Source organism: Anopheles maculipalpis, chromosome 2RL (genome assembly GCF_943734695.1).
Source record: "Anopheles maculipalpis chromosome 2RL, idAnoMacuDA_375_x, whole genome shotgun sequence".
NCBI lineage: Eukaryota > Metazoa > Arthropoda > Insecta > Diptera > Culicidae > Anopheles > Anopheles maculipalpis.
Genome location: NC_064871.1, coordinates 45,258,316 through 45,270,675, shown reverse-complemented (window position 1 = coordinate 45,270,675; position 12,360 = coordinate 45,258,316). Strand labels below are relative to the sequence as shown.

The following is a 12,360-nucleotide window of genomic DNA, read 5'->3' as shown; positions in this document are numbered from 1 at the left end:
TATGTCAGTTGATTGTTATTTTCTTTTTAATTCGAAGAAGTATTTTATATAATTTTGGGTTTCCCCCTGCATTACCAAACACACGGCAAAGCGATCAACGATCAATCTTCATCACAGTGCAGATTATATATTTGTTTTGTCTTCTTTAGAAGGTATTTTTTGTTGTTTATCATAAAGATTTAAAGGATCTATTTATTTCGCGTCACAATGCGTCACACATTTATACCAGTCATAATTTCCATTTTGCCATTATTGAATGATTTCACATCAGATACCAGACGTTATAATGTAAAGAAAAGGATACTCGTACGCTTGTTAGCTGGACAAGTTGAATAATTTTGATCCAAGACAGTAGTCGTACATTGCTTGTGTGCAAAAATAGTCAATGATTTGAATGATAGGTGAGGAAAGGAATAAAAACCGTAACAAACCAAGAAAAACAAAAGTCTAGAAAGATTTTGCTGTGGTTGTGACAATATTCCAGTAATGTTTAGAAACAAAACAAAGAAAAAGAAACAGGATTTATTTATGTGTACAGATTTGTTTTTTTGTTTCATTTGTGCATCTGTGTATAAGTAGTTTGCGCACGCGTTTGATTGCAGTTCAGTCTTTAGCACGCATTTCTTACTTAAAAAAAACACTTTTCAATTAACATTTACTAACTTACTTGAGTGCTAACATTTCAGTGATAGGTTTGGTTTCAAAGCAAGAGGGCAAGAAGAAGACAGGTCAGAATAGATCGCAATGTACCATCCCAAAAAAGTCCAACCCAACCAGTAGCAAGTGTCTGTTATGATGTGAAGCATGAAATGTATTTTCTAGACTAGTCAATTTTGCATACATTTGTAGGCAAACCAATACCAGCACCCATAGTCAAAAATGATATTCTTTCATATCCGCTTAAGAAAGCTTTTCTCTGGATGTACGCGACTGTTTGAGTTGCATCGAGTAATCCCAGGCGCAGATCAAACAATGTATGTCGTCGTTGCATTGGACTTAAAGCAAACGCAATACTCAATATACAACCACCCCGCACACCCATGATTGCATATTTGTAATGAAATTTATTGAAATACACCTGAAAACTATAGACTTCGTGATTCTCTAGTAGTTCTAGTTAAATAATTTGTTAGAGTCCGTTAATCTATTAATGAAATATCTTCACCTCTCAAAATATAAGTCGTGACACTTTATGGATAGATCTATAATTTCAGTACTTACATAAGCTTCTGGAACATGGAGTATGTCTAAAATTTACTAACTAATGTCTCTTATCTCGCTTTTGAAAGGAAGTTGCTGAGAAGGACTAGTCATGTCATGAGAATGGCACCGGACGATAAAAGTCTTTTAGGCCTTCCACATGGACAGAAGCGGCATCATAAGCCCGAATTGTGATAAAGTGATGATATTCATGAATCCGCCAGAAAATCTGGGGTCTTAAACTGAAAGATTCCGGTGCCAAAATGTCAAGAAATTGCATGACCACAAAGCGGACCTTCCGTTAGATAAGTAAATAAGCATGTTAAGGATCGGATGGATACTTAGTTCCTGTGCATATGAATTTCATTTTCGTGGCGTTTGATTTCAACACGCCATCTCACCAGTTCTATCAAACTCATCTTCTGTATAAACTCTTTATAACTATCCAGTGTTTCTCAAGTCAGTTAAATGTTACAGATGTCCTTTACAGAAATGAAAAACACTCTACAGTCATCAAATTAAAAAAAAGATTCAGTCAAACAAAGACAGTGTGCAATAGGATATCAGTTTATATATTGTTTAAATAACTGGTAAATTTGTACATCTGGAGTTTGTGTATACGTAATAAATAATGCATCTAAAGTCGCAAAAAAGCGAACCATTCTGTACTCCCGCTGTTGGTACACTAACAAATTACATAAAGTAAGCTACCTGCTGTTGCTACTGTTCGCCAGGCGAAATGGAGCGCTTTACTGTGCAAATAATGGAGCTTTTGTGCTGCTCCTACTAAGCGATAAACAATATAGTATAACCTACAGTCTTTCACAGTGTATGTGTGTGCAAGTTCACCTGTTACTGGTGCTACCACTACTTCTAATCTAGGAAAAAGGAATTCATATGATATCAGTTCTATTCAAGGTAGTTCATATCGCACTGCGATCTAATCAATATGATTCTTATCGAACGTATCGAATAAAGCCGTGTACGGTTGACCTTGCTAGGTGAGGCGTTTCCTTCTCTGTGCAATTGCGCCTAACCATCATGTTCTTCATCATGTAATGTACCGAGGTAGTAGCGAATGTAATATGAGTGTGTTTCTAGTGTAAATACGAAATTTCCTTCTCATCGTGCACGCGTTTACTTCCGGGTTTGGTTGCGGAGGACATAACCCTCACGTCCGATCCCGGAATCTAATCTCTATTGGCGTGCGCGGTGCCAACAGGAACTGGAACTGTGTATCAAGCGGACTGCGATATTCAATTTCAAAGTTTTGGAATATCTAAAACGAAAGTATAGGAAAGCTATTAAAATAACAAGGAGTTCTGTGTGGTGTGCTGTATCTCACCTTTGCCACCAGCATCGTTAGCTCGATATCGATTACTTTCTGGCCGGGGCACATACGGCGACCGATACCAAACGGCAGGACAAGTGAAGCACCCGGTTCTTGCCGCTTGTACACCACATTATGATTCTCGTCCCGCTGCTCGAGCCAACGATCCGGCAGGTAGCGATCTGCTTGCTGGAAGTTGTCCTCACTGTGACAGGCAACTCGCGTATGGCACAGTACGAGAGTCTTTTTTGTTTGGTAACAGACAGTAGAGAAAAGAGATTAATAATTATATTTTTTACCATGCATTAATAATACTTACTCCCGCCTGTAGATGGTAACCGGACAGCTGGAAGTCTTCTTCAAGAATTCGCGCCAAACAGGGCGTCGTTGGGGATAGGCGGTATGACTCCTGAATGCAAGCTTTCGTGAAGCGAGCACTCACAAGATCATCGTTGGTGATGTTCTGCACACAGTGACTAAATTCTTGCGCTATCTCACGCTGATGTTCAACCGATTGGCTGAGATTGTGAAGCAAGAAGGAGAGTGTATTGGAAAGCTGCAACAAATGCACAAAGCAAAGTGTTTGAGACATTGAATAGGCATGCAAGTGTGTCGGAAATATCCTGAAAAACTCACCGTTTCTATGGCACTGGTAATGAGGTCTATTATGCCGGATATCTTTTCCTTCGTATCCAGTCCTTCCGTTTGCAGAATGCTGATGAAGATGTGCTTCACGTCATTGTCTGGACAGTTGAGCTGTTCTTCTTCCAGCGCTTCGTATACAATCTCTGCAATCGTACTGCAGGAAAAAAAAACCAAACGATCATCGATCAAAGATCAAAAAGTCTTTGACATCTCATGTTATACTTACTCATAAATGATCTCCTCGCAGCGTACGAAATTACTGTAAAGTCTGGTCGGCACGTATTTCCACAGCTTGAACCCGAAATAACTTTCGCCGATGTAGACGAACGATTCTTTAACGGCTTCGGCTAGTCGCATAAACTTTTCATTCTGTCGGTTCGTTGTGAGGTAGCCCATTCGCCGTCCCAACACCAGGCAGCAGATAACTGTGGGAGAGTAAAAGAAGCGTTACCATTGATGAGAGATCCGTCCACTCGACCGACCAACACGCCCCAACTCACTCTCAAGTCCAACCGAGTTTGCAATGTCCTGGAAGTTCCGGATCGTTCCATCTTCTGCCCGTTGATGGCGTACCAGCTCCACAAAATCGTCACAAATCTCATTGACCGATGGTATGAAGGATTGCAGAATTCGCCGGGAGGTAATGCCTGTGGTCAACTTAACCCGCAGCTCGTGCCACTTTTCACCCTGCCTGCAAAAGAAAACAGAAACCTTCAGCATAAGGTGCATGGTTCAAAAGGCACTAGAAACCCACTGAAAGCTACTTACGCATTGATCAGATTGGTCACACCGAACCGATCCGGCCGGCTGCTTCGGTACACCTCGACGATTTCCGTCGGCGGCCGGAAGGGATAGCGGCTCGGGTATTTCAGCACCTTCTCCATGTCGGCACGATCGAACAGATTCACGATCGGGACGGTGTCAACGTCGAGCATGATCGAACCGTACCGGCGATGCATCTGCATGAACGTCTCGTGTACCTTGGCGTACCGTTGGCGGCCGAGAAAGTAACGCCATTTCGTGCCGACCAAGGGCAACCTCAGCGGTCCCGGGATGTCCCAGATTGACTTCACCTTCGGCACACACTCGTCCGCACCGGGCTGAGTGGTAGTGGGGTTAGACGAGGCCGTACTAGGAGGAAGACTACCGTCGCCATTGTGTTGAAGTAGATGGAGCAGGAAGCTGCGGATTGATTCGATAATTTTCTTCGGCTTCGGGTTGTAGGACAGAAACATAAACAGCGTGACGAACGTGTAGAACAACACTATCGTGACCGACATGGTGCGATCGTACGTGCTGGAGACGTCTGCAAAAAAGGAAAAGTTGCAGAGGGAGTTAAAGAGGGCTTGGTAACAACCACCCTGAAAGTGGGTGTTCTGAGTGACGTAACAATATAACCCTAATGTTGAAGGCATGGGAACAAATTTCAAGGTTAAGGTTACTTTTGAAGGGAAATTCTATAGGGAGATCATCTCTTAAGCAATTTTATGGTCTCTCGAAACCGGAACTAACCAGTAAAACTTCCTAGCGGCTGCACCTGATAGTCCAAAAATGGTTGCAATGACGCCGCAGGTAAACACCTCCAATGATAAGTGAAGTGGAAACCTGATAAGCTTAATCGGAAGAAGGTGCACTTTCCATTTCACACCACAATCGAAATGAAAACAAAGCAACAAGAAAAAAAAACGGTCATTTCAAATCTAACTACAACAGTGGCAATAAACCCATAAACTACCACCCCCCACCCCCCCCCCCCCCCCCCCATCCCCGGCCTTTTGACTAATCGATGCGATAGGCGCTATCGGTGAGCCGATGTCGGTATCCGTGCGTGTGCCGTCCTTTAGATCCGCGTCCTTCACATTCGTTATCGGTTTTGTGATTTTTTGGTGGCGACCATCTACAACACACGTGCGATAATTCGCACACATTTGCTCTAAAGTGTCCCAGTTTTACCTTGTTCGCTTATCAGCGATAAAAGCAGAGCTCTTTCCGATAGCGAATTTATATTTAGTTCGCTTTACCCTGAAGGGCCCTTGGAAATGATTTTTCGTTCTTTTTTTTCTTTTTTTTTTTGTTCTAAAGAACTCCAATTGCCAATTAAAACTTTTCCATGATTGCGTTCTGCTCACTCACCGCGTGGTGAGATTTTACCGAGCATCCCGGCATTCTCACCAAACCTCATTTGCTGCTCATTATCTCACACTCTTTCACTTTCGATGGCTACTCGATCGGAACTAGACAAACAAACAAAAAAAAGGTGCTCACAGCACCTGCTGCTGCAGCCTGCCTGCCTACGTAACGGAGCCCGTAATTGTGGCTGTGTGTGCGCTCTTGTGATCAATCTCTCGACGAATTGTCAATCAAAGCGGCTTAGTAAAACGTCTCAAACCAGTGCGCCAGTACCGGCCGGCTGGCACAATTCCCCGCACTCGCTATTATAATGCCGTGAAGCTACTACCACCACACACATCGCGAGAAGAGAGTTGATAGCGGACGGTACCGGCCGGTGGGTGAAAAGAAAAGAAGTACAGATCCGACAACAACAAAACCACCCCGGTTTCCCCGGTTCAATATCACGATCACGGTCACGGCCACGGCCACCACAGCCGTAGCGCCTGCGATCTCGCTCACTCATGAAACTCCCGCTAGCAATGCTGAGGAAGCTGCGGATCGGTGTGAGATGTGTGCGCTGTTGTTCGTATTGTGCGGCTTGCGGCCCAAGTGAGTTATGAAACGGAAAGTTGTGTGTGCGTGTGTAGTAGTTTTGTTTGCCGCCTTCGAGCAGCAGCATTAGTTACCGAATAAAAACCGGGTGGTCCTTTCCAGTAGTGATAAAAAAGGTGCTTGCGATCTAGCATGACGCAAATTGGGACCGATATGGGAAAAAGAGAACTTTCGCTTACCCAACATCTCGGTGTCCGAACCTATGCAATCCATCCGTACACTACATCTACATGCGACTATGACGCTCGCGTATATCCTGTTCAATCCTGTTGCTGTGTGTACACTATCACCTCACAACGCAATTTGTCCGTACTTGATGAGTGGCTGCTAATCTTTGAAGCCACCTTAGTAAAATTAGCGCAAAACAAATCCGATACGTCTCCAGGGCGCTACCGTTCACCACTGGAACACTCCCCAAAGTGCCAAACTGTGTTGTCCGGAGGAGAACGATTCTCCTTGCCCGAGATCTCGCCCGCCGCTTATCAGCGCGAGGTTATTTAACGAACTAATTCGGGAGCCGAAAAAAACGAGAAACTCCACCACAGGAACGCTCTGCTCTGCTGATGGAGCCGATGAACATGAAGCGACGCGCGCGCGCGATATGCGCTGCGTAGTCTGAAGCCCCAGAGTGGATCTACATCACAATCACACCTGCCCTACGAATTGTGTTTTTGTGCGTGTTTCGGTTCGAATCGGAAAAGGGATACGCTCAGGATTGGAATGATAAAGCTTTATAGTGAGTATAAAAACTGTTCACCGGTGGTGGGACAATATTTTCACCCTCTCTCCCAAACAATGTCCGGTGCTTTGTGTGGAGGGTTGACTAGTGGAAAGGTGAATGGACAAGATCTTGCAGCACGATACTTGAGAGATACATGGCTTAAGCATACGCACTATGGGACAAATCCGTAAGGGGAGTGTACGATAATGATTCAATTAATTTTTTTTAAAATGTAGATATTAACTGCTTGTTTACTGCTTTTTCATCACTCATTGTGCATTTATTGTGCACGAAAGGAAATTACAACAAAAAAGTAAGTGTGATCGCATTCCAGTTTGGCAACATCTTTGGTGTAACATTGAATAATTAGTTTTTTTTTATAATATATTGCTGATTAAATGATTACTTTTTAGGAACAGGTAAAAGGAGGTAAAAATCACAATTGTAAAGGATTATATAAAGGATATAAAAGATTAATAACAAAGCTGTTCTTAAATGATTTGGCGTTAAATGATGGCGTTGAAAGTGTTTTTACTTTAATTGTTTTATATTATCATACAGACACTGTTTGCTTACCAAATTCTTCAGCGTCACTCATAGTACACTTTTTTATAATATGAAAAGAAAGTTTTTCGATGAGCTAGCGCATTATAGATAATCACAACTTTAATTTAACATTGAATTAAATCAATGGTGTTTTCAAGATAACACTGATGCTATTGTATGGTATGAGAGACACTAGAATATATCGTTCTATAAGGCCGTAATCGTATTGCATACACTTCTCCTTACACCACCGATTGAAATTGCACCTAATTGCTAGAAGCTTACTGGTTGATCGTTGTTCGTTGACTGTTACTGAAAGCAAAACAACCTCTACTGTTAAATGTTTGACCAATGGTTGTTTACACTTGGTTTAAATCGCCCATTGCTCATTGCGCTGTATTTTTAATTTTTTTTATAGCAAACAACCTATCAACATCAACAACCTCTGTGTTTTGAGATAAGTTTTACTCGGTTCTAGCTTAAGACTAAGATGCAAATGTGATGCTTGTACGTAGACGGACATTCTGGACGGATTTCAACACTTTTTCGTATCTTCATTATGGTGGGGAATTCGGTGGATTGTGTATAATTTGGGGTTGACAGTATTTTAAACTTGACGTGTTTTTGTACATGTTTTTACCAAATCTGTTTCAATTACTCAGGGTTTATTCAGCGTTGAAGTTGTTATTGTGAAAAAGAAACTTGTCTCACCATTATGCATAGTAAAGCTTAGTGCTTGAAAAAAAAAATCGCTCTGATAAGCTAATCTCTGTAGTCGCGTAATATTGCGTTCATTGTTCAAGCGCAATGACCTCAGTTCAGTTTATTTATTAGATTTAATTTTTTTTTAATTTTTTTTTTAGGAAACATTTCTTTGCTTGTTTCTCTTTGAAACTTCTATTACAATAAATTCCAACCCTTATTGACTCTTTCCCATGGTTTATTACCGATAGTCCAAATATTTTTGGCATCGATTCAATGATTTTTAACGTTTTCTCGTATATTTTTGGGTGGCCCGGTGGTGACCGGGGTTCAATTCCCATCCGGACCATCCCCCCGTAGTGAGGCCTGACTAACCAACTACGTGGTATCGCACAGTCCAGAAAGCCATATCGATGGCCGGCATGACCGTAGAGGTCGTTAAGCCAGTAAGAAGAAGAAGAAGAAGTATATTTTTATTTGTTTTTATTTGTGATCCCATCCGTTGTTTACAATTATAATACAAATCAACAAATAAACAAATTATAATATTTTTATAAAACAAACCTTTTCTGAAACGAAATTTTACACAGTTGTTTATATTGATCAAATGTAAGTCCAAATTAAACTGATGAGTCGTACAATCCTCTGTAGCAAAAACTTGATGATACTGTAAACTTTAACTATTTTCAACTATTTAAATTTTACACTTAACATGTAGATTTACTATTTTCAACTTTTTCACTTTTCAATTTATTCAATAACATTTGGGAACCCATAAAAACTGTGGAACCAAACAAAAATAATAAAGAAACCGTAAAAAAAATTGCGGACGTTGCCAAAAGTATACGGGAAAGCGTCAGAAAAAAAATATAGAAGAAAGCGTAAAAAAAAAATTTCGGGACGAAAACAAAGATGCGTTTGACTGTGTAAAAAATCATCGAAATAACCGGCATACAAAGATATTTTGGAAAAAAGGAAATAATAAAGAACTTTTGTGTCCATCTACCCACATGAAAGTACTCCTACCGTGCCAAGATGTGTTCTGAATGATTTGGCGCACACAGACAAACAAAGCATTGAATAAAACCGTAATGAAGAATGAGTATGATAGCAAGAGCTAGGGGGAGAGAGAGAAAGCTCAAGAAAAGGAGAGAAGCAAGGCACGGGAATCAAAACAATGATTAGATTGCGGTACTATCTATCAGCTGACCAGCTCAGATGGCTGGGTGTGACGTTTGGGGGTAGCTTATCATCGAGTTGAGGCCACGCGTATATACAAGTTCGTGCCGAGCCGTTTCAAACACTTAAAAGCGAGAGAAGAAACCTTCTTTTTCTGCGATCCTTGCGTTATCATACGATCATTCTCGCGTTTTTTTTTATAAATCTTATACAATCAAATAAATAAAAATATGATCTTTGCACCGAATGAAGCGGGAAAAAGTCTACTAGCAAAATAAAACTTTAGTAAACAAAGAAAACCATAAACAAAACTTGTCCAGCACTGCTTTCGTCAGGGGTAATCTCAATGGTCGGTCAGTAAACAATTATAGTTTACTGAAACTATAAAAAGAAAGTTGCTGCTTGATGGTGAGTTCGGTTGATTACCGATTAGATAAGATTTGGTACAACCTTTAACACCACGAAAACAAATCATCTTGTTGATCACCGTCTGTGCAACAATGTAGTACATGTTGTTATGACAAGTTTTTTGCTCCTCAAACACAAACTAGCACTACGCCTCAAGCAGAGTCTGTTCAGGTTATTCGAGGCTTTGCTATTCCTGAATGAATGTTTGACTGCATCTTCGGATATTCGAGGAATCTTCTCCTGATTCCGCACTGTTTAGTTACCAAGCCTAAGGGAGGTACTGATGCCCCCACTCTAATGGCAACCATATCACCTCAGCGGGCGAGAGCTTTCAATGTAACCGGTTGCAAAAATTCCGAACACTCTTACCCGAGAGTGCCCAATTCCCGCTTGCCGAAATATTGCGTAGCGCGTCGTGTTCTGCGGAGATTTCAATGTCAAAAGGGTAATGATCGAGATTTGTGTGTGTGTGGTTTTTTTTGTTGTTGTTGTTATCCTCTCTCGTTTCATTCAACACTGAGGAAGGTGCTACTCTTCCGCACGACCAGCTTCCCTTCATCTGTCCTTATTGCTTTTCTGGTTCCAAAAATAGTTCCACAAGCCTCAATGCTAGACAGAGCCGAAACTTACCAACATGTAAGAACCATTCTTAAAGCCTCTAACCTTCCTGGTAGTAACAACACGGTATTCGATCATTCGTGGATGGAGCAGTGGAGCTGCTTTTTTTCTGTTCTTCGTTGTTGCATAAAGGCTTTCAAGTTTTCGACCTGAGAACTTCACAGGTTTGCGATTTGTTCGGAGAGTGTTCGACACAAAAGGGGCAGAAAAGGCAGCCTCGCAGGCTGGCATTGGGATTCAAACATTTATTGGCTTATTTAGCTTACGCTTAAGTGGGTCTCTTCTTCCTTTCGTGCCTTTCATGAAGAGAGAGGGGTTTATGATGCAAAAAGCTAACTTAAAACTCAGCAGAACAGATCTTGGCGTTTATCTGTAAAACCCGAAGTAAGAGTTTGTTCCGTTGCAGGCTATGGTACTTTAAAACGTTTTACGAGAGATGATAATCATACACAAAACAAGAGATGAATAAAGTTCTATGACTAATAGTCAACATAAAGGAAGAAGGAAGAATCTTCTCGCTTTTAAAAGAACAGAGAATGTGCCAGGAAACGCGTTCTTTCCTAACGCACACAGTGCGATTCCTATGAGTTGAAGGGTTCGTCGCTTAAATGATCGTACGCACAAGTCTTTCGTTTCGTGCTACGAAGCTATTCTTCGTACTGCTTTTACGGTGTGTTACTGGTGAGAAATTAAGGCGTTGACTGAAGGTTGGTTGTGGATGAAGTTGAGGTTTATACGTTCTAAAACCAGTATAGACTATGAGTGGGACAAGCGGTTAAGATTTTATAGCACAATGAATCGTCCTCACTCATTGATTGATTGATTGAATTGTGTTAATTGCGTGCAGTGTAAAACATTCCCCTGCAATGGGTTTGTGTTGCTTTAAAAGGAAAGCGTGATAAAACTATTATTGCACGCACGAACAGCGTAATTGGCCGCTTTACCTTCATAACAGTTTTCTGCTTGTTTTATTTTATGATCATGCCAAATTGCTCTGTCGCTTTCTTAGTTAATATGAGGTAATCAAATATGTTCCTCATTTTCCCCTTGTAAACCAGTGACAATTCTGAGTAGTTAATTTTCACTCTATCTCTGAAGGCTTCCCAAAAGTTATTCTTACTTAGCTTACTTAGCTTTATATCAACCCATACCTCGTTTCGAGAAATCCTAATTAAACACGAAACTCGTTTGCATCCTGCCCCTTGTGCGTCATTAATGATCCTGTCGATTTTCAACCATTCCTAGCATCTAATTAAAAGGCTCCTGGTATTAGTTTTCCCTTCGATTGGCTTCCTTTGTGATGGCTAGGCCGGTGCCGACCGTACGCTTGATGCTTTTAAAAAGCACACGATGAGTTAGGTTTCGACTCCTTTCGATCTTGACCTTCTACGGAATGGTTGGTCGGCAACAAAAGCATGGTCCCGAACGCGGAAACATGCTGTCGATATCATCCGGTAGCTCGTTTCGATCGAAATCGAAAGGGAACGATCCGAGATCGTCTGGAAAGTGTGTGAATGTGTCTGGCCCGAAAGTAACTCTAGCTCATGCCGGCGCGATGGAGGTGTACAAGAAGAAGCAGGAAAGGTGCCAAAAAGAACAGGGTCGTGTCTGGTGTGTATATGTGTGTGTATGCCTACCGACGCTCAGGCTTCCCAGCTCACAACCAGTGCGGCAACTATAATTTGACTGTTCAAACCGCGGAAGCGTAACTCTCGTTTTCTAACGATCGCGGTCGCAATACAGGAAGACCGACAGACCGTCCTGTCTGGCTGGCTCGGCTGGTTCGGCTGGCCCGGCTGGAGGAGGTTCGCCTCACTCACTCTTACCGACCCGACACCGGACGAGATCGAAAGTTTTGCAGACCGCGTCGAGCCAACCAAGGAACTCTCACCCAAAACCGGTGCCCAAACCGACTGCCGGCTTCTCTTTCTCTTTTTGCCCCACCGATCGTGGCTTCATTTCCATTTCAAGCGCTAGATTGACCGATTTTTTCGGTCTCCTCCCTCCCTCCCCCCCGCCTCACGGTGCGGTGGTGGTAGGGGACGGCGTGGTTGGGCGGAAGGAAAGACGGTGTAAGCATAAAACTGTGTCAAAAACGAGACGCGCCTGCCGCCCTCAGATAATCGTGGGGCGTTTGGATGTGCGTTAGAGTGCGTAGGTTTTTTTTCGGATAAAGTATGCACAGCTCCGATTTCAGTGTTGAAACAGGATAGAAGTACGGTTTTTTTATGTGCAGAAAATACTGGTTTTCGCTTCTTAACAATCTGCCTTACGGCTTGATTGGCGA

General features: G+C 42.1%; 2 protein-coding genes across 2 annotated transcripts in view; both read right to left on the bottom strand.

Moving 5' to 3' along the window:
* Positions 1–12,360, bottom strand: part of LOC126559083 (40S ribosomal protein S8) — a 269,441-nt gene that overhangs the window by 61,118 nt on the left and 195,963 nt on the right. The gene's annotated exons all lie outside the window — the stretch shown is intronic.
* On the bottom strand, positions 2,372–6,126 carry LOC126557584 (ecdysone 20-monooxygenase). The gene is made up of 8 exons (XM_050213400.1): positions 6,079–6,126; positions 3,944–4,481; positions 3,676–3,866; positions 3,402–3,600; positions 3,167–3,329; positions 2,850–3,086; positions 2,546–2,773; positions 2,372–2,479 (listed from the first exon to the last, which is right to left on the bottom strand). Exons 1-8 carry the CDS (start codon positions 6,110–6,112, stop codon positions 2,372–2,374), a joined length of 1,698 nt encoding a protein of 565 aa, XP_050069357.1. The 5' UTR covers positions 6,113–6,126.

What these genes read in the sequence shown, in the direction of transcription:
- LOC126557584 (XM_050213400.1), bottom strand. Translation starts at nt 6,112, where the DNA reads ATGGATTGCATAGGTTCGGACACCGAGATGTTGG. An exon ending in TTCGGACACCGAGATGTTGG is followed by an intron (nt 4,482 to 6,078) that starts GTAAGCGAAAGT and finishes CCTTTTTTGCAG; the next exon opens with ACGTCTCCAGCACGTACGAT. An exon ending in AAACTCGGTTGGACTTGAGA is followed by an intron (nt 3,601 to 3,675) that starts GTGAGTTGGGGC and finishes ACTCTCCCACAG; the next exon opens with TTATCTGCTGCCTGGTGTTG.